The 23,114-nt window shown below is 36.7% G+C and overlaps 1 protein-coding gene across 5 annotated transcripts in view; it reads right to left on the bottom strand.

Annotated features, from left to right (window-relative positions):
- The window catches only part of adcy8 (adenylate cyclase 8 (brain)), a 76,721-nt gene continuing 53,607 nt past the window's right edge, over nt 1-23,114 (bottom strand). For 3 of the 5 annotated variants that reach the window (XM_089131112.1, XM_089131111.1, XM_039694687.2), the window contains 11 exons: nt 21,953-22,150; nt 19,532-19,632; nt 19,119-19,320; nt 18,857-18,946; nt 18,527-18,699; nt 16,476-16,557; nt 7,862-8,020; nt 4,752-4,898; nt 1,997-2,089; nt 1,734-1,848; nt 1-644 (listed from right to left, as the gene is read on the bottom strand). In XM_089131112.1, coding sequence (XP_088987238.1) covers nt 157-644; nt 1,734-1,848; nt 1,997-2,089; nt 4,752-4,898; nt 7,862-8,020; nt 16,476-16,557; nt 18,527-18,699; nt 18,857-18,946; nt 19,119-19,320; nt 19,532-19,632; nt 21,953-22,150 — 1,848 coding nt within the window. In that variant the 3' untranslated portion in view covers nt 1-156. Of the gene's footprint in view, nt 645-1,733; nt 1,849-1,996; nt 2,090-4,751; nt 4,899-5,098; nt 5,144-7,861; nt 8,021-16,475; nt 16,558-18,526; nt 18,700-18,856; nt 18,947-19,118; nt 19,321-19,531; nt 19,633-21,952; nt 22,151-23,114 lie in introns of all 5 variants that reach the window. The other 2 variants (XM_089131114.1, XM_089131113.1) reach the window with 2 other exon arrangements.

Genomic DNA, 23,114 nt, shown 5'->3' with positions numbered 1-23,114 from the left:
TTTATAAAAAAATTAAACCCCTTTATTGTTTCTCAAATACAAAAGAAATACAAAAAGAAACACAGACAGCAAGAGAGACACTCAGTCAGCGGCAGCAGTCTGAAGTTCAGCTCAGTCTTTTGGTTCAGTACACAGTCTTTTTTCCTCATCCAAGATCTAGGCCAGGTCGCTCTTGTCCGTGACCTCAGCGTGGCTGGTGTCTGAGCCGCCCGGCGCCAGCAGAGTTCTGCGGTTGTAGTGGTGGCCCTTCATGATGCCTGAGTTGTTGTTTTCATTGAGGATTTGTTTCTGTTTCTGCCGGTTGAGGGACTGGACCAGGCCGAGCACCACGGCGGCGAGCGAGTACTGGCCCGTGAGCTTCCTCGGCTGCAGGATGAGCGGGTTGGGCTGTACGCGGCCCATCAGGAAGTGCGTGCGGATCTTGCCTTCCTGTTCACTGATGCCCTTCACGTAGATCTCGCCTCGGTACTCGAAGGCGAAGCCACGCTCGTTCAGGATGGCGTAGGTCTCCTCTGGGAGCTGGATCTTGCCACTGACACCCGTGCTGTCCATACGACTTGCCAGATTGACCGTCTTCCCCCAAATATCATACTGCGGCTTTTTAGCGCCGATGACTCCAGCCACCACAGAGCCATGTGCCATACCTGAGGGAGAGAGCAAACAGAGTCAGCATCAGCAAATTCACCCTGATGAAAAGACATGATGGTGCAAGCTGCAATGGAGTACTTTTCAGGCTTTTAATAGAGTGCAAGGGCCCAGTTCCGGATGTACAAATTCTATTTATTTTCATCACGAAACAATTTTTTTTGTGTGAGTCCTGAAGATGTCATTGATTCCAATTTATTTATTTGACTGTTTTATGACATGTTAGGATCAAAAATGTTATTTTCAGGGTAAGAAAAGGGGGGGGGGGGGGAGTAAATAAATAATATATTTAGAAGGTGATAAGGGCTACATTAACCGGAAGAATAATTTAACAGAGATTAAAATGAATTAAATGTTTTCTATTTTAAAATATATTTTATTTATGTGATAGCAAAACTGAATTGATTCTTCAGAAATTATTGTAATATGCTGATTTGGTGCTTGAGAAACATTTCTTATTATTATTAGTTAAAAAACAGCTGTGCTGCTAAAATTTTTTATGGACACCTTGATACATTGTTTTCAGAAATTTCTGAGGAACAGTATTTATTTGACATTTAAATCCTTATAAATTTCTTCAGTGTCACTTTTGATTAATTTTATGCATCCCTGCTGAATAAAATATTAATTTCTTTCTAAACAACATTTTTAAATGGTTGCATACAGAAAGTAAAAATTTAGATTTTTTTAAGTACATTTGAGATTGTAGCAGTTTTCGATGTGATAAAAACAAAATTAAGAACTACATTACCCAAGATCCTAAAAAGGATCAGTAACCATGGAAACGGGAATAGTGACTGCCCACTCCCACAAAGCATTGCAAAAGAAATACCTGTAATCAAGTACGGCTCCTTACAACCTCAAAAACCTTATATGAATTTTAAATGATTTATTTATTGAAATGTTCTCAATCTTATCTGCATGGTTGGTTTTCATGACTTTAGAAAATATGGTAAAATACGGTAAAATTTACGGTAACAGGTAAAATACGTTCGTATTCAAGGCTGATAAAAAAAGTTGGCAGTCACTGTTGCACTCCATTGTCAAATGTGTTTCTAAATAATTTGTTGAAATAGTTTGACTCTTACCGATTCTGAGTTGGAAGTTGTTAAATGAATGTTTGTTGATCTCCTGAATGCTTTCATTCAGAGCAATGGCGAAATCTGCCAGCGCACACAGATGCCCCCATTTATCCTCACATTGCTATGGTAACACACACATATATAGAAAGATTAGTGCACAAGCTAACCCTTTTGATAGATTTCAAACTACAGACACTGCTTATAAGAAGACATCAGATAATGTTGTAGCATGAGTGAGTATGCTTCTGTAGGTGTGTGTGTTTTCATACTTGTTTCTCAGGAGACAGTCCTGACACAGCCATGTATGTGCTGCCAATGGTCTTTATCTTCTCGATGTCCTGAAATCTCTCCTCCCCCAGCAGCTGTAGAGAGAGAATCTTTCAAACATGACAGTCTACATATGTAACATTAAACTTTTATTAGCAGCTTTTGAGCAGGTGTGATGGAACTGTGCATCATAGATGAATCATCAATATTAAAAGTGCCCATATTATGTTTTTTTAATGGTTCCTAATTTTAAAAACACTTTTAAGGGACTTATTAGGCCCCTTTTCACAAGACGAAATAAGTCTCTGGTGTTCCCGGAATGTGTCCGTGAAGTTTCAGCTTAAAACAGCCCACAGATCATCTATTATAGCATGTGAAATTTGCCCCTGTTTGGTTATAATACAAAATAATAAAATAAAAAAAAACTTTAAATGCAAATGAGCTGCTCCCGTCCACCTTTCCAGAAGAGGTTTACAGCTCATACTTCGGATACTCCGGCAACAACAAAACTGGAGAGTCTCGCACCAGCCAAAATGTCTGAAATTGCCAGTAGCGATGTTCAGCCTTACATGTTCAAACCGGAGTCGGACACTGATGGAGAGACTCAGGAAGTAGTAACAACTTGGGGTCTCCTTATGGTAAAGTTGATTCCGCTCATCATACACAAGCATGTACCATCATGTTAATCTAAAAATCTTTTAGAAACAACTTTTGTCGCTCGTTTGTGAAGCAGTCCGGGGTAAAATAATTTCCCCAAATATATAACACTTTAACGACTTTCTTCGGCACACTTCCTTCATAAATAAAATTTGGTGTCCTCCGTGGCTCAGATGCCAGGAGTCTAAGGAAACTCTTTGTCACAGTGTCTGGTTTGTGTTTCCCCGGATATCCACTAGAGGTCCTCTTCCCCACGGTGTCATCCTTTCATGAACCGATCACTGTTCATTGCACTCAGCTGTTCCTTGTTAGTTCTTTGTTAGATCTGTGTTACGGAGTCGTTGCTTAATGTCACTTACACTTCTGAAGTCTTTTTCCTCGCCCGTTCTTGTTTTGTTTCTTGTTTATTTGTTTATTGGACTGCTAAAATGGATTGCCCTGACAATAAATATGCTACATTTGGATCCACCTGTTTCTCTGTGTGTTCCCGTGACACTCTTATGTTCATTGGTACATCCAACAACAACATTTGTAAAGTTTTTTGATGCAGACGTATATTTTTTATTAGACACTCAACTGTGTTCAAAGTCAAAAACATTATAAAAGGGAATTTTGCAAAAAATGTTCCCTTTAAATTTCTCACAGTTGTCATGATACACACACGGGAAACGGTGAGATCCAATTGCAGTACTTTATTAGGGTAATCCGTTCTCACAAAAACCAGTCCAGGCAAGGATCAAACCCCAGATAGCAGACTGACATTGAATCAACGTGGAAATATGACATCGAAACAACGTTGATCTGACATTGTTTTGCTCATCGAATTAACGTTGAACCAACGTCAGATGCGTCATTCTTTCAAAACTAACGGAAAATCAACTTGAAATCAACGCGTTGTTTCAACGTTATGAAAGCAAACCAATTTTCGATTTCATTTAGCTTTGAAGAATGCCGCGTCTGACGTTGGTTCAACGTTAATTCGATGAGCAAATCAACGTTGTTTCAATGTCATGAGAGACGTCGTTTCCACGTTGATTCAATGTCAGTTTGCTATCTGGGACTCCAAATAGTCAATCCAAACACAAGAACAAAAACAAGAAACCAACAAACCAGCACTTCAGAAGTGACATGACATGTGACAAACACTGAACAAATAGGGTACTGTATATATACACACACAGATACTAACAAGGTGACGAGAAACATCTGTGTGCAATCATCAATGAGTGACAGAACAGGATTATAGGAAATATAGTATGAGTGAATGACACCGTGGGGGAAGAGGACCTCTGGTGGTTACCCAGGGAAACACAAACCAGACACTATGACAACAGTGTCTGAAACGGTTCGATAAAGGATTCAGCCTCCTTTCCGAGCGCCTTCTCTGCACTGATTGGACAGATGTCCCAGTCTGTTGTTATTGGTCTACCGTTACAGCGCGTGTCTAAAACGATTCGCTCATTACCATATCTGAATTTCAGCACTTGAGGCTTTCTCTGTACTTCCTCTGTACAGTGATAAAAAATCATAATGATGGTGTCAGTTTTACTGTATCAATCTGAGTCCTCATCCTTTGGAAATGCATGCAACATAGATTTACTTTCACATCACAAGAAACTTGACATATAAACTCTGCCAAGCCTCTGCTATAACCACAGTGATTGACATCGGGTCAAAGTTCACCGGTACCCAATGAAGACCATATGCTGGAATTACTGGCAACTTGTTTTAGGCAGTTCAGAATCAATTATTTCGTTCGGTAGAGAATATTGATCATGCACTTGATCTTTAAAACTTTGCATATCTTTTACATTCAGCAGCTATATTACACACTGCATGAAAGGTAATTTCTGAAAAAAAAAAAAGGATAATACAGGCACTTTATAGGCATAGTTCACCCAAAAATGACAATTCTGTCATTATTTACTCATCCTCATGTCATTACAAACCTGTATGCTGTTTTTTGGTCAAAATAAACTGTCATAGAATTAGTTTAGATCAAAATGAGGGTGAGTAAATAATCTCGGAATTGTCATTTATTGGTGGACTACATCTTTAAATACGCGTGTGTGTGTGTGTGTGTAATGGAAGAAATCTGACCTCATCAAAATCAGCAATGATCTCGTTGAGCAGCCGCAAACACTCCACACCCTGATTATTCATCTCCGTCTGAGAGTAAAAATCAGCAAAGCCCGGGATGGAGGCGAACATCACTCCCACCGTGTCATATGACTGCGAGTAAAGCTCCTACGGATGGAGACCAAACATTAGAAACCTCCTCACTGGAATGAAGTCAACTTCAGATAACTTTGGTTAAATCTGACATGTAAAAACATACAAAAATGCGATTCCAATGAACGTCAGAACAACAATACAGTGAATGTGGTATGCATAATGTGTTGACCACTAGAGGGCAATGCTGCTTTATATCTAACACACTTGATTACCTCACAAGTGGGAGTCAGAACAGATGCTTCTGATAAGGCTGATATCTGATAAATGTCAATACAACACATACAACATACAAAAAAAACATGGTTTACATATGATATATTATATAATAATATTAAATATAGTATGCAATTCAATATGTTAATATAGGCTATTATCATATATTATATTTTATTAATTATATTATAACAATGTAATATGAAAGAATAAATATATAAACAAATACATTCCCGTTACTATAAATAAATTAAAAGTTAACTGAGATAAAATATACAAAAGTTAATTTATTTGATTTCAGCTAGTTGCCAACGCATCATGTCTCATACTAAAATAAAATAAAAATTAATAAAATAAAATATATATAGACCTATTTAAAATAATAATAATAATAAAAATTACAAAAAAAATATTCTAAAATGAAAATGGAAAATATAAAAATTATTTCAAAATATTAATTAATTCTCAATTACACTACAACAGCACTGCTTACAAGCATACATATAATTCAAATACAGCAAATACAAAATTATAAAAATGAATGTTTACATATAAGATTTTACACAATGTTATTAATTATAGTATGCTACAAAATACATGGTAACACTTTACAACAAGTTCTAATTTGTTAACATGTATTAACTAATATGAACTAACAATTAGCAATCCATTTGATACAATATTAATTATCCTTTGTTAATGTTTGTTAATAAAATATAGTCGTTCACTGTTTGTTCATGTTAGATCACATAGTGCTATACCTATTGTTAACAAATACAACTTTTGATTTCAATAATGTATTAGTAAATGTTCAAATTATATTAATAAATGCAAAAATATTGTTCACTCTTAGTTCATGTTAACTATAGTAGTGTTCTTCTGAACTAATGAAACCTTATTGTAAAGTGTTACCAAATAATATAATATAATATATGAGAATTAATCAACTTAAAAACAAGTGTTACCAAAAATAAGTGTTGCAATGATGTTAAACAAAAACGTTTCTCTGCACGTGTACAATAATTATAAAACAGAACCGGTCCTGTGTGAATGGTCCAAGGTTTAAGCACACTTCCCATATACACATGGTGGTTATGAACAGACCTCATCCGCACTACATAATATATCACAACATACGCAATTATGTACTATATTTGAGGTCTAATGTGTGCAAACCACAAGGCCATACACAGCCCCCCTAACTACTTTGCTGTTTAAAGAGGAAGCTGGTGTCATTAGAATGAGGTTAAACTCTCTCCACACCCTAAACATTCAGCATCACACTGATCCGCCCTGCTGACGCAAAATGTAAAACGTCAGTGACCGTTGAAGACAAGTGCAGAAAACAGGGAATATTACATGTAATAAGTGTCAGTCACTGAACCAAATGACTTCAGTGCCCTTTAAGAGTGGCAGGTTTTGTGAGCAAGACCGTGTAAGTGTGCATATGTGAGGGAGAGGGATCATTTTCTCATCTTAATAATAGCAGAGAGTGGCGTAAATTATGGTTCACACACTCAGAGACACACACACACGCACACACATTTAGCGTCACCAGTTAAATCAAACCTCAATACTCCACCTGATTATAAATTAATGGGATAATTAAAGCAACTCAATGCCCTCACCCACACAGGCTTAATGGATGCATTTTTTATCCGTGAGTTATACAGCTCCATTATTTATTCTCCCTATTGTCTGATTGACTGACAGCAGAACATTCCAGAAATAAACAGACGAGTCACATCAGGACAAGAGCGCACACAAACACACACAGACTGCCTCTGCAAACTCAACGGAAAGAACAAAGGAATAAGGCGAAAAAAGATATGTAGGCACATAAAAACATGGCTGCCACAAGATTAATAATCTATGTTGCGAGCACAACAAAATGAACCAGAACCAGAAGCATTTCCAAATGGGAGACAAATTTGATTATGCTCAATTAGCTCAATTCTAAGGCAACACTGCATTCATCCTTCATGGAGAAGGATATATCAGAATTTCATTGTATAATTATTATTATTATTTTTTGACAATTTAAACTTCCTTTCAAAATTGTGAGTTGTTCAAAATATTGTGAATGTTCTTGCAGGAAGTCTCTTAAACTGCAATTAATAATTATAATTAAAAAATCAGTAATATTGTGAAATGTTATTGCAATGTAAAACAATTGTTTACTATTTTAATTTTTTAAAATGTAATTTATTCCTGTGATGGCAAAGCTGAATTTTCAGCATCATCAGTCATTAGTCAGCATCATAATGATCCTTAAGAAATCCTTATCATCAATGCTTTTATTTTATTTATTGTAAAAAATTATTATTTATTTTTTGTTTTTGTTGATGAATAGAAATTAGTATTAGAATAATGAAAAGCATTTATTTGAAATAGAAATATTTACTGTTACTTTTGAACAATATAATGTATTTCTGCTGAATAATAGTATTGATTTATTTCCTATTTAGGTATAGCTCACTTGGTGTTTTGAAGAGAGCTACAGACCCCAATATATTATTTGAACTTTTATTGCTTTGTCATGTATATTTATTATTGATTTGTGCAAATTTCTTCATTGGTTCTGAATTCCGCAGCTGCAAATGCTTATAGAAAGTTGACTGTCATACAATAAAGTACAAGAAAGAACAAAGAGAGTGGCAGTGATTCATCCTCTCCTCACATGTTCTTGCCATCTAAGTGCTACCATGTTTTTCCTGTCAGACTAAAGAAGTGAGACGCCCAGATCCATTCTGTCTCTCTACCTCATTGTCTCTGTCTTTCTCCAGGAAGTGGCGTGCGACATGGCTGGGGAGAATGTTCCGGAGCATGTTCTCGTTGTGTTCACGTAGCTCTCGCATCTCATTTATCTCTTCCTTCGCCTGCACACGCCATAGGAAGTCCAGACGAGCAGTATACTCCAGCTGAGAGACAGAGAACGAAGCAGGTCAGACGACAATGAATAAAAAGCATCACAAGATACACTAAATCAACAAAAACAAGAAAAAAACAAAAACCAGGATAGCCAATCAGTGTAGTAGTGTTGGGTTAGTTTGTTTTTATTTGGACTTTTTTGGACTTTATTCACATAATTTGTCACTGTCATTATCAGTTCAGCAGCTGTATGACCCGTGATTAGTCAATCATCGGCCGTCTCTTAATACCAAGTACGCAAACTTTGGACTTGCGTCCTTGGTAGTTCGGACTTGCCAAGTTCGACTCAGGAGAGCAAACTCTGGCTACTCCGGTTATCTCTTTACGAATATTTTAGGCAACAATAAAACGAAATATGATATAAAACACCACTCTGCCTCTTTTCAATTAAAGCCTAATGGCCATGTGGTTCAGGCAACGCATACATTGATTATCTTCACTGCATATATTTATAAAAAATTGAACATGATATTTTTGTTTTCGTTTCAAAAATATGAAACATTATTGATTTTTATTGACATTTAACAAACAGAGACAGGGTTGTGTCATTTTATTTTATAGTACATATGAAGAGAATGTTAAAAATAAATATAAAAATATGTCTATTTAAAAAATGACTTTTTGTTAAATGCCAGTTTTAATGATCAATAATATATAATATATAAATGTATATAATATAAATATATAAAGTTCTGAAACTTCACTTTGCCCACTTTGCCATGGAATAAACTATAGTTTAATGAGACCAAAGATCGACTTATACACAGGACGAATTATACGTCAAGTTTATGCACTATAGACTAGAGACATCAGAGCCAGCGGCAAAAGTCAGAAGCACTAGCCGAGGAAAATCTGTTCCAGTCGGGGTTGAGGATCGCTGAACACCCGGTGAACGCCTGGATCTTACAACTTCGAAAACGTCAGATACATTTATCAAATAGGCGCTATCTTTATAAATAAACCACAGATTTGACCTTTAAACAACTACATTCTCGCCTGAAACACTCTTAAAATGACATTTCATGACACAATAACAGTAGTATTTTGATATTACGCAGGTTTTCTCCTCTGCTATTGACACTTACTGGTTGGTGCGAGATGTATTCTGGGATACCTGGCTGTCTTAAGTTCGCACAAGTCACCTCTCGATGCGTGAACTGGACTTGGCTAGATGTGAATTTGAATTGGAACAGTACTTGGGCAGCTTCACAAGTCCAAGAAACACAAATACAGACAAGAACGCATATTGAGAAACGGCCATCGTCATCTGTATCACCTGTGTTCTGTTAATCAGTGTCTGTTCTGTCTGTTCAGTCAGTCTTTGTCCGATTTCCATTGTATTTAGTGTGTGTTCCTGCCTGTTCTGCTGTCCTGTATATTACTCCCATTAAACCTTAAGTCTTCCTGCAACCCCCCCGTGACACCCAGGCAGTATTTTAGACAGCATTCATCAGGCTCAGCAGAGAAGACCAGCTGTACAGGTCAATATCTGCCCTTATCTTCTGCTGGGGTCAGGCAGTGACATAGCCATTATGTTAAAACTGTGTCTTGAGAACTAGTACGACCAACTTTTCAATATCAAATTAGACCAATCTACATTTTTATTTCAACTTGTTAAGAATCGTCTCTGCAGTTTATGCAGCCTCTGATCACACTTCAAGACTAAATGTTTGTCACCACAAATGCAAAGAGTATTATGAATTTGCCCCTGCTACTCAACTCACAACAGATAGACAATGAAATATATATATATATATATATATATATACATACACTAATTTGCTGATTCTATTGTTAATGTTAAAACGTAGTGCTGCTTAATATTTTGGTGGAGAATGTGATAGTTTTTTCCGGATTTTCTGATGATAAGAAAGTTCAAATGAACAACAATATATTGTAAATGGAAATTGCAGTAAAGAGCCTTTACTGACACTTTTGATCAATATAACTATATATAACTAATAAAAAAGGACAAAGGATTTAAGTGACAAAGAAGAGAGAGAGCAAAAGAGAATGTATATCTAATAACTGTCAGCAATACTAAGCAGATGAATAGCAAATACACACTCAGCAAACACAATCCAGTCACTGGAAAAAAAGGCACAGAAAAATCCTAGCAACTAGAGGAGGAAAGCATCTGTTGGTAATCAACGCCAGGAAAGCAGAGAGGTGCACGTTCTTCTTAAATGTGGAAAATAACTCAATCAGAAAAATATGTAGAAATGCTTTAAAACACTAATTTCAATCAACCTTATATAGGTTCTTGTTAATTGAATGTAATATTCTTCATTAAATGTAAAAACAACAAATCTGTATGATATTAGAGAAGTAATAAATCCCCACATGTAACTATTCATAGTGCCATCCATTTGCAGCAATGACAACATTCATTGTGTTCATAAGTGCTTTAGCTTATTTTTGTAGGTGTGATTTTGCCCTATTGCTCTAGGCACATTTGCCCCAGTTTGTTGAGGATTAATCAGGTTTGTACACATGGTACATGTTCTTAGTCTTTAAAGGTCATTAAAGGTTATTTACATTGTTGTTTTTAAGCCACTCCAGTAAATTAATGAAAAAGTGAATTACTCTTTAGGATTATTGTTCTGCTAAAAGCATCAGATTTAGGCAGATTTCTCATCTATTCCTCACTCTGTTTTAAGCTGAGTCTCACAGCAAGACGCCACCGCCTTTCTACCAAACTACACTGTGGTTATAATAAGCTTTAGTTTTGCACTACACATATAAAATAAGTTTCAGTTTGTAAGTTGGCTCTATTTACACCTCCTGGCATTAAGATCCATCTCGGGTGATTCGATCAAAAGTGGTCAGCCGAGACATTTTGCGGTTTATATCTTCACAAGTGTCTCAAATGTGTCTCCAGTGACCACTTGTGTTCAGATTTCAGCGGAGGGTCTCTGATTTCATAAATACACACACCACTCTCAACGTCAGTGTTACTACATGTTGACAAAGTGCAAAAAGTGCTGTAGGATACATCAGGACAGATTAGCTTTTACGCTACAAATCACAGGTGCTTCTGACTGTACAGTAGGCTATGTGTTTTCAAGAACTGGATTACAAAATGTTTTGGACTACTCGTGATTAGATCATCTGAATTAAATCTTAATTTCGGGTGTGTTTTTGAAGTGATGGCTATGACTCCTGGTATTAAATACTTCTCTATTATCTATGAAAAACTGTATGCCGAAAGAGTAGTATGTCTCAATACATATTCGAAAAACAGTAGGCGAAAAGTTCCCGGAATGGCAGCGAAGCGACTGTGAAGCGCTGGTAGGTCACGTGACAGTACCATGGCGGATTTACACGTTGATACAATATGTAGAACATACTTTTTTAACGGTCACTTAGTAAATTCAGAGTATACCTATTGAGACAGTATGTGATTTCGGATGCAGCATCTGTCTTGTTTGCACACAGTGCTATGCGGGAGAGCCTGCATCTGGGTCACTTCTATTTCCTGTTAGAGCCCTGTGCCCTCTGTCCAATTTATGCATTTGCTTTACTCCATTTAACTTTGAAGAACTCAGTCTACATTCCCAGCTATCCTTCAGCTAAAGAGCTAAATCAAGATCCTTCATCTGAGACTACCAGAGCAATATAAAATGTCACGTGCTTTGAAATAAAATGTGTGAGACAGTTTAATGAGGATTTAAGACTTTCTCCTCCAACAATAGATTACTGTTCAAATGTTCGAGGTCAATCAAATTTTTTTAAAATGTTTTTGAAAAAAGTCTTGTTTTTGCTCACCACCGCTGCATTTATTTGATCAAAATACAGTGAAATTAATAATATGGTGAAATACTAATGTATTTTAAAGTTAATTCAAATCAATTATATAAATATATAAATAAATGTATTCCTGAGATGCCAAATTATTCATTACTCCTGTCTTCAGTGTCACATGATCCTTCATAAATCATTCTAATAAGCTGATCTGGTGCTCAAGATACATTTGTTTATTATTATCAATGTTGAAAACATTTTTACTGGAACTTTTCAGGACTCCTTGATGAACAGATTCAAAGAACTGCATTTATTTTAATAACATGGTAATAACATTGGTAACCAAACGGTTCAAGGTCCAAAAGGCAGTTTCCGTGCAAACTACAAACTGTTCAAAGTGCTTTAAATGATTCCAGATGATGAATAAGGGTCTTATCAAGCAAAACGATCACTCATTTAAAAAAAAAAAAAGTTGAAGTTTTATAAGCTTAAATGGTCGCCTTGCTCTGTTCTGTGATGCACTTTGTGACTCTCCTGTTCGCACTCATTCATCAAAATGAGCGAATCTTTATCCAGGTCATTTCATTCATTTCGTTCGTTGAATGAACCAAATGACACAAAAAAAAAGATTTGTTCATTTTGATAAAAGAGTTCAAACAGGAGAGTCACGAACGCGCATCACAGAACAGAGCAAGGCGAGCATTTGAGCTTATAAAACTTACACTTTATTTTTTTTTTTAAATGAGCGATCGTTTCGACCCTTATTCATGGTCTGCAATCATGAAAGCCCTTTGAATCTGCACTGAAACTTTCTTTTGGACCTTGAACCGTTTGGTTCCCATTGAAGTCCATTATATGGAGAAAATCCTGGAATGTTTTCATCAAAAACCTTAATTTATTTTCGACTGAAGAAAGAAAGACATGGACATCTTGGGTGACATGGGGGTGAGTAAATTATCAGCAAAAGTTTTTTTTTTTTTAAGTGAACTACTCCTTTAAGTGTCCAATTCTCACTATTAACTAGTTGCTTATTAGCATACATATTACTAGGATACTATCTATTAATTAGTAAGAACATTTTAATGCCTTATTCTGTATGATATTCTACATTTCTTAATCCTACCCCTGAACTTAACAACTACATGACTAAATATTAAAAGCAGTCATTAGTTTACTCTCATACATGTTATAAAAGCATACATGTTTCAAGCAACATGAGTAGATGATGACATCACCATTTTTTTTCTTCATACACTGCACTCAGTAAGTACCCAGAATGCTTTAACAGGAAGTGAGCCGTGCTGCGTTTCGGCCTGGCTTCCATCAGCTCTCTTCCAAACGAAGAGCTCCAACAAGGCCTCCCCTAATTAAGCAGTAACACACGCTCATCTGCATACATTAATATCCAGCTTTAATTGAAACCGTTTCACAAAAGCGTCCAGATTGAAAAATTAATTTACTAACAGTCAGGGCATGATTTAAGTGTTTGTGCCTGTGTATGAGTGTAAACTGCATGTGTGTGTGTGCATTTATTTATGTATGCTCTCTACATAAATATGGAGCGAAAGATGATTTTATGAGGAGTAATTAAGCAAGTGGGGCAGACGGGGGTATATGACTGTCCGAATGATTATTAAAAACACATCAACAAGACTAACCTCCATTAACCTCTAAAACAGATGCACAAAGATGTAGAGACAGACACACACACACACACACACACACACTCAGACAGGAGACAATTAAAGCAGTGCATATCAACTAAATTACTTTTGACAAACTGTATAAAAAAGGGTTTAACACAAATGAGTTTTCTGAGTTTTAGGTGTCTTGAGAGGCCCGGTTTTGAATCTCACCGCTGTCTGGAGGTGTTTGGGACTTTATCTCTGTCCAAAAAGCAATTTAGACAGCTGAAGTCTGGCAGCTGTTACAAAGGAGACCAAAATGAATGCATTGTTTTATCCATGATAAAGTAATGTGCTAAGCTATGTGGAGGTGGCGTGCTGCTGGTTCTCAGACTCTCACTCAGTCAGCAGATAATACAATAGTTATGCCTTATTCCCTTGAGTGAGGAACGTACCTGTAATCACAGGTTAATCAAGAGGAACATGTGTTGAATTTGCCCCAGAGGATCATTTTATTGCCCTTTCAGATCCTGTAGACTCAGTGGAGTTTTCAATTTATAGAAAGTATTTACTCTGTCCTAGATGTTTCTCATAAAATCCCTTAGAAGTTTCTCATTAAATCCCTTAGAAGGTCTAAACAGACATACTGAAGCAAAAAAAACTTCAGCCATTTGTTCTGTTTTTAATCTCAGAGCTGCCTACAATGCAAAAATAACGTAGTATATCTTTATTAAACCATTTTGTAATCCTTAAAAACATTCTTGAGAAGCAACAATACTGTATATGAAGACTCATTTTCAGAGTATTTTTAGTACAAGTAGATTGATTTTTTACCGAGCCCCTAAGGGTACGTGGTGATGGAAAAATTGTGGGACGGGGGGAGAATGCTTTTGCGTTTGCTCATAAAAATTTTGAGTTCTCTTGCAAAAGTATTGTGTTCCCTTGAGAAACGTTACACTTGCTTGCAAAAGCTTTAAAACAGATTTTTTTTAGTTTTGCGACCATATGCAAAATGTTGCGAGAGATCACAAAAGCACTTAAATATATGAACACATTGGGTCAACACGAGCAGAACGAATTTTTGTGTAAATCGTGTGTTAAGTGGTTCTGGCATAAATTTTCGAATTCATTAAAATGTTCGTATAAATGTTAGTTGGTACGAAAGAAATCTACACCTGGTCCCAGCCATGCGTAAATGGTGCGCTTAACATCCGAATGTTTTGCTCATACCTTAATCGGGTACATATTCACACAGCATTTTGAAAAAATATTATGTTTAGTAATTACATATGGTTTAATTTTTACTTGTATTATGGGAGCCAGTAATATCATCTGCGATGATAATGTTGAACCATTTTCTTTTCACTTCTGGGACTGTTCGATTAACAGATGAAACTCCATTAACTGCATCTGTAATATGCTGCCAAGCTTCCTTTTTTTTAGGACCTGATACGCCACTATGTACACTTGAAGATAAAATGTGGCGTTTTGAATGAACTTCTGATAATAAAACTTCAATTTCTGCATCCGAGAAATTTTTCTTTTTCATTCGCATTCATGTCATAATATGATGCCAATATATAGTTGTCAGTCGGATTTAATGGGCGGGATTTATGGTAATTGAGAATGAACGTGCAACCGCGTCCCATTTACGACTAATTGGAATTCATTAACACACACACACATTTCACTATCACATCTGACGTTTACGCAGTATTTGTGAATCAGGAGAAGAGTTTTCGGGAAGGTCTCTTTACGCGCAAATCATTCTCATATTTACTCGTATATTTACGAATGTTTCATGAATGAGACCCATTGTGAGTATAAATAGGAAACAAGCGAAAAAAAGATCTGCGTGTACAATAAGGTAAAATACACTTATATTCATGATATAATATGAAGATAAATCTTGAAATCTTATGAAATGTTGCTCCTCAAGTAAATTTACCTTGTTTTATCTACATTTTCGACAAGACAAGATAAAACACCAAAGGGGAAGTTCGCCCAAAAATGAAAATTCTGTGATCAGTTACTCCCCCTCATGTCGTTCCAAACATGTAAGACTTTGTTCATCTTTGGAACACAAATGAAGATGTTTTTAATTAATGTTTTTATAAATCTGGGAGCTTTCTGTCCCTCCATTGACAGCTAACTACTACCACTATGACAATTCAAAAAGTTCATGGAGTTCAGTTCAGAGATCATAAAACATTTTTTTTTCATTTTTAGGTGAACTATCACTTTAAAGTCTTAGAGCACTAGAAAGCCAAATATTTCAAATGTTTCTCACTCATTTTATAATACATTTCTTATTCATTTTATAATATAAGATTTCTTAGTTTAGTTGGTTTTCAAGGTTTTCAAGGTTTCAAGGTTTAGGATTTTGAATCCCAATTTTTTTATTGTGGTCTCAGACTTTACTGCATATGAAAAGTAACCCCTCATAGACACTGACTCACAGTGACAGAGAGCTTGTTCATTCATCCGACACGCACACACACCAAGATAAGCATAAATGAGAAATGATCAAATCACTGTCCAAGAAACACACGCCGAGTCCCAATCCATAGGCCAAGCAATGCCAGTGGCACTACCTGCCTAAATGGCACACCGTTGCCATGGATACGAGGGGAGGGGGTAAATATGGACAGGCAGTTTATAGCTGCACACAAGCACAAAACATTTCGGTCATGTGAGACTCTGTGTGTCTTAATCAGAGCGACGTCGACACACACACACACACACACACACACATTGCTCATTTCTCTATCTTCTCTAACTCATCACCACTTGGACTGACTCTTTCCCCTGATCTACGGCATCAAAGACAACAATCAGTAGAGTGAACTTAAAAAGCTTTGCACACACTGTGCGTCAGAGAGAGCAGGGCTTTTATATATTGACTGTGAGACCTTATGAAGCAGCCAATAACTTGCCTCTGTTTCTTAGAAACGTGACATTATAAAATAGGAACTGAATGGCCCCTGATCCAGGTTAGTGTGTGTGTGTGTGTGTGTGTGTGTGTGTGTGTGTGTGTGTGTGTGTGTGTGTGTGTGTGTGTGTGTGTGTGTGTTACCTGTTGGCCATGGTAGAACACAGCTAAAAGGAACATCGCCATGAGAAGCAGAGACGTTTCCTTGGTTCCCAGGAAGCTTTTGCTGTAACCAGGGTAACAAGACAGAAAGTCTCATGAGCTCCACTGTGTTTATAATGTCCAGAGTGCAGTTAGTTAAGACAACATCTGTCATAAATGTCATAAAGAGCCTTGATGATACAATAACAGCGTACACTGTTTGTTAAACACTTATGATATCTGATATGAAAAATAAAGATTTGTTTTTGTTTTTAATAAAGTGAAATATAAAGTCTGCTTAAAGTTGTACAAACCTTTTTCAGGACTTGGTTCTGAATTAAAGTTTGAGGTTTAGCTCTTATTTAAGAAGTGATTTACAGTGGTCTTATCAAAAGGACAATGCCTTTGGAGTAACATGAAGTTAAGTGCATAATGATGTGCACAATGATGCACAGACCTCAGCAAGGGCGACAGGATAGAAAAATTAATTTGTTTTGCTTTTACAGTATTTATCCATTTTTAAATGTTCTATATTCCCCCTCTCTTTTTGGGATGGCAAAACCATATTATTTGAAGTAAAATATTTTGTAAAAATGATGAACAATTAAAAAACGCTTGAAAAATTATTTAAAAAATGACAAAATTTTCAGTTCCTCTGATCTGCTGTAGTGCTGTTAACCAGCAAGAAATATGAATTTCTGCTCAGTTACAAAAGAAAATCTCATAATTGATAGGGGTGTAAATCGGGAAGTTCTTCACGATACGATACAATATCGATTCTCTCAGCCAGCGATACAATATTTGACGATACCTCAAATTCTGGTATAATAATCTCCTCAGCTGACATAGACGCCTGTCAAACTGTGTTGTTGTGATTAACGTACACTCAATAAATACAGAGAGCGTTTCCGTCACCATTAATGTGCTGTTTTAGCAAGATTCCGTAAAAAAGTTTCAGATTTTATTTTCCTATTATGCCCCGAAGAAGATATTATGGGTTCATAAAGTTAGTAAAAATCACTTTTAATCAGCTTTGATGAAACTCCTCTCAGCTAGTGTGTCTTTTCAAAGTGACTAGCAGCCTTGTCACCTGACCTGAATACTGCGCACTGATTCGCTAAAAAAGACTTTTCGGTTTGTGTTCACAAACAATAAGGGTGCTTGTCGTTTTTGCTATAAAACATGAACTCACGATGCCTTGACAGTGGGAAATACCAGCTTTTGTGAAAAAGGGTTCAGTCAATCTTGTCAGGCATCTATTTCAGCTGGAAAAAGTTACGTGAGGATGTAGAGAGTGTCAAAATAAAGGTAACGTATATCGATATTTTATGTGTGGCATCGTATCGTTAGACGTTTGATCGATGCATTGATCCATATCGATGTATTGTTACACCCCTAATAATCGACACATTGTTACTCTTGTATAATTATTGGTAATTTTTCATTTTATTGTTGCTCAAGAAACATTTCTTTTTATTATCAATGTTGAAAATAGTTGTGCTGCTTAATAATTGTGTGGAAACTGTGATACACTTTATTCAGAATTCTTTGATAAATGGAATGTTTAAAAGAAATGCATTTATTTTTAAATACAAATCTTTAGCAACATTATAAATGTCTTTATTGTCACTTTTGATCAATTTAATCCAGCAGTTAATGCTAAATAAAAGTAAAAATCATTTGAAAGGTACTCTAAAACAACAAGGGCACCTTTAGATTTAGAACATTCCAACATCACTAGATAGCACAACTATCACCTTTCGCAGGGGTATATCAACCTAAACTTTTGACCACCAGGCCACACCACACACATCTAGAAGACAACTCATGACTGTGTAAAGTTAATCATACAGTAAAATATGCGGAAATCTATTTAAACGCACGCAGAATGCTATTTTAGAAACAGCCTGACATTTTTTTCTCTTATAGTTGGCCGGCGTCATCTTGCACACTTACTTGAGTCATCACAATTACGTCTAGACTGTTGAAGTGTGCCGTATAATTTCACTCTTTAGAACTGGTTCTTTAATGAATGTGGGAGTTTGCGTACATACCTCTGATTGAGTGTAAGTGTGTCATAGCGGATGAACAGTGGTGTGTAGAAGGCCTCGGTCAGCACTGCGTAGATAGCGATCATGATCAGCAGGATGGCCAACTTCAGAACCGAGTTGAGTCTTAGGAACACTGCACAGGTCACCATGGCCAACACTCCAGTAAACACGAAATACTGTCAATAAACAGCCAGACAACATCATCATTAACACCCCATCGCTCGATGTACAGATGAATGAATTGATTTTTGAACAGTTTACACAAAAGGATTGATAGAATTTATATCAATCCTTTTTAACAGACTGAAACTGCATGTCAGTGGATGAAAAGACCTCTGGGTAAAAGCAGATATCCGGGATTGAGGCCGATGCATTAAACGTCTGGTTCCTGAATGAGACTGATTTATCGAAATCACACCAAAGCTATGATAAAAGAGAGAGTGCAAATGTTAGAGAATAGATTGCATTTAACAATACATCTGTATAAAGAGCAAAACGATTACAATTTTAACTCTAAAACGTTATATATCCACGATGAAGTGTGAAAGAGTATAATGATCATATTACAATTAAAATGAATCAAATGTTTGCTCACTATGTTGATCATGGCAGCCAGGAAGTTGATGAGGATGGAAAGGAAGATGACGACGTTCCGCGCAGCGTACGTTTCGTTCACCCAGCAACACGCTTTTCGCAAAACAAGTGGCAAACACTTATAGTCCTCCGCCGTTGTAACAACAACAAGGCAACAGTGCAGAAAGATGAGGACAGAGAACTGTATCACCATAGTGACCATCCTACAAACATAAGAGATCACATATTATATGATACATTTGTGGATGTAATCAAATATTCAAGACCAAATTTCAGTGAAAAACCCACATCGAACACTACTGGAAATATTAACCCATGTGTGACTTCTATATATAAACCCAAATAGATCATGTGTCATCCTCAATGTCTGTGGTGGCCGTGGCCAGTATATGTATGTACATGTGTATGTTTTACCTTGCAGAGGGAAGTAAGCTCTGTATTCCAGTGATGAAGACGAGAACAATGAAGGCACACACTAGATTAGACTTAAACACCTCGTCTCTCATCTGGGAATACTGTAGAGGAAATACACACACACAAAGAAAAGTAAGGGCATAAATTCCTCTTCACATGACGACCACACTGACCACACCATGAAAGCAATGCTAACCACATAGGAGAGAGCAGGGTATGCGCTCATACACACACATACACACAACTCCTGTGCTTTCTGGGTTAGTGAGAGGACGTGTGATGTCAGAGCTGGAAGCGGGGCAAACTAAAAAAACTCAAGCACAGAGTGGCACAGAGTCAAAGGCCAAGCAAGGGGCGAATGCCAACTCAAACGAGCATAAATGAGGTGAGGGACAAATAAATCAAATAAAAAGCGTTTTTTAACTAAGATGACAACATGCATGGTGGTGGATCATGAGTAATCTGAAATCCCGGGTGTGGGCAAATCCCAGTTGCTCAGGATGAATTAACGTTCATTTGATGGCGATTAAACAATTCAATTTGGGGACCAATCCAATCGGCTGGATTCAAAGGGTCATTATTCCTAAGTGTTGATTTGAATTCAGACTCTTTTTCTTTGCCAGAACTCTCTGATCAGGTCAGGAAACACATTTTGTCAGGTATTTTCCACTCAGTTGGAAAAATCCATCTAAAACTGGTGACAAATGGTTTTATGGATCAAATTCAGTTGGACTACACTGTAAAAAAAATATTTTCTTCCTCAGTATTTTTGTCTTGTTTTACAGTACAAATATCGAAATATCCCTAAATTGTATAATTACTTAAAGGGATAGTTCACCCAAAAATTCTGTCATCACCTACTCACCCTTATGTTGTTCCAAACCTGTATGAGTTTCTTTCTTCTGTTGAGTTTCTTTCTGTATGAGTTTCTTTCTTCTGTCAATTCGAATGCCGACATTCTTTAAAATATTTTTTTTGTGTGTGTTGAACAGAAAAAAGAAACTCATACAGGTTTGGAACAACCTGAGGTGGTGAGTAATTGATGACAGAATTAAAATTTTTGGGTGAATTATCCCTTGTGTGAAGCAAAAAGACATAACTAAGATAACAAAAAAAAGTGTTGTTTTCTAATGTATAAAAATTAAGTAACTCTACACTTGGATTTTGAACTTTTGATGTTTCCTTTTTTTATACTGTACTTGGACTCGGTCAGTCACTATCATGTTTACCCTGGTTTTACACTACATGCTATGTCTGTGTGTCTGTGTGAATGGTTGTATGTATAGACGGTGCACTGTAGAAACTGAATTGCCCTTTGGGGATTAATAAAGCTATCTGTATCTGTATCTGTATCTGTACTTGAAATGAGATGTCTGCCAATGTCTGCCTACTTTGTGACTTAATTGTGATACATTTTCTTTAATCACTTAGCGTACTATGTATAGACCATTTTGAAAGATGTAAACAACACTGGTCCAGAAACACTTCCTGTTTCAGTTTGTAACTGTTTTCTTTATTTCACATGTAAAGAAAAAATCTTAAAGATGTTTGTTTAACTTTTTAAATCAGTTTTATATGTTCTGTTGGTTGTATTTTATCCCAGCTTTTAAAAAAAAACTGAAGCAGGAAGTGCTTCTGGACCAGTGTTGTTTACATCTTGCATAATGGTCTATAATATGTACTGCATTTTATATTTTCAAGTCAGCATGAAACAGAAGTTGCAATAGTTTTTTCTTCCCTATTGTGACGTATATCTGAGTGAAACAGCTTCTTGAATGAGAAAAAATGTAGGACGGGACTTGTTTTTGTCCATCAGAACTTGATTAGCTCATTGGATGGTAGTGGTTTGCCATTACTGTGATGTCATGTGAGTGACAGGTTATTGCCCCACCCTCGTGCCAGTAAACACGTCATCAGAGAAGAGATGTACAGGGAGTGGAAGTTATTTTGATTCACAATTACGAGGGCAGATTATTATTATTATTATTTTTTAATAATGATGTATATGGATAAATTATTTTTAATAAACACTGCAATGTTCCATACATAACAGGAATTGTCCATTTTGATTTCCAAGTGACTTTAAGAATGTAGAGATATTTTTAATGCAAAGTAAGACCATTTTTTGCAGTGTACCACCTGGTCGACCATCTTTGACTATCAAGAACTAAGCTCCCAAATACAGCCGGACAACCTTAACTTGGTTTTTCGGACGGGATATAGTAATTGAGAACATTTTAAACCGCTGTGAGAGTCGAGAAAGTATTGACTGGTATTGATGGCACTTAACGTCCTTTAGTTTACTCATGACACTCTCTCGCCTCCTTCTCTTGCATCTCCACAACAAAAATAAACCAAAAAAAGAGGAAGTGAGAGAGCAGAGAAGGAGTACAGGATGGCTGGAAGATGGGAGCAGGCTACCTTGTGCTCCAGCAGTGCTTCTCTAAAGGTGAGAGAGAAGGGGGAGATATGTTCTTGGCGGAGCTTGTCCCCGCTGCGCAGGGCGATGGCGCTCTGCATGCGAGCGTTAATTTCCTGTGAGCCGGCGCGCACATGCAGGGCTTGAGCCAGGTGGTTGGGGAGCAGGTTAATGGAGTGACGTGTGAGCGCAGCCAGAGTCTACAGAGGAAAAGCACATGCAGCGCCCATGAGTCTAAGAGAGGGTGTGTGTTTGTGTTTGTGTTTGTGTGTGTGTGTGTTGTGTATATCTGTTCTTCGAGCTCTGCACAACATGAATGTATGGAAACCAAATAAACATTAGAAAATGACTGCACGAACACATGCACATTTACTTAGCTAAATGAAGACAAACAACAGACTTATATATAAGTAAATATATACTCCTAAAATAATACATTTATGAACTTTTTCCTGCATACTGTGCAACACACCCAAATGTCCTAAAATGTGGTTTTGCCAATTATAGTTCGCTTCTTATGACAGTTTTGTCCCCAACTGACAGCTAAGTATGTACACACACACACACACACACACACACATAACACTTGCACATAACATGATTATTTTTTTTTTGTAATGCGAATGCTCTGGACTGTAAGTAATAGGCTTTTCTAACTGCCTACAGCTCAGCCCATCTTTTAGAGTGAATCTAAAAAAAAAATCAACACATCATTGCAACGTCTAATATTTCCAATGCCTTAATGCCGGAAAGCCATTAGACCTTTTATATCAGAATTTCTAAGATTAAAAATATGAGGCTGTTCCAGTTAGTTCACCTAAAACCAGAAGGAGTGCTGTTTTTACATGGTTCTAACTGGTCCAACCTGGTCTAGATAGTTGATTCATGGTGGTAGACCACCTTGGTTCAGGAATGAACCCTTTATCATTTCCTGAAAACACCACATTTAGCTGGCAATTTAAGCCCATAGCAGATGTTATACATGAATTGTATCATGTCAACAGGTAGAGATTGTACAATATTCTGCATCAACAGCACAATGAAAAAAATGTACCGGTATGTCTTTCCGACACAAAGACAAAAACTATAGTCTATTTTGAAAATGGTGTCACATATAGGCTGCGTTTACACTTGCCATTAACATGCGATCACCGTGATCCAATC

The sequence above is a fragment of the Pimephales promelas genome, chromosome 5 (genome assembly GCF_988280905.1).
Source record: "Pimephales promelas chromosome 5, fPimPro1.hap1.1, whole genome shotgun sequence".
Taxonomy (NCBI): Eukaryota; Metazoa; Chordata; class Actinopteri; order Cypriniformes; family Leuciscidae; genus Pimephales; species Pimephales promelas.
This window is presented reverse-complemented; position numbering and strand designations above follow the sequence as displayed.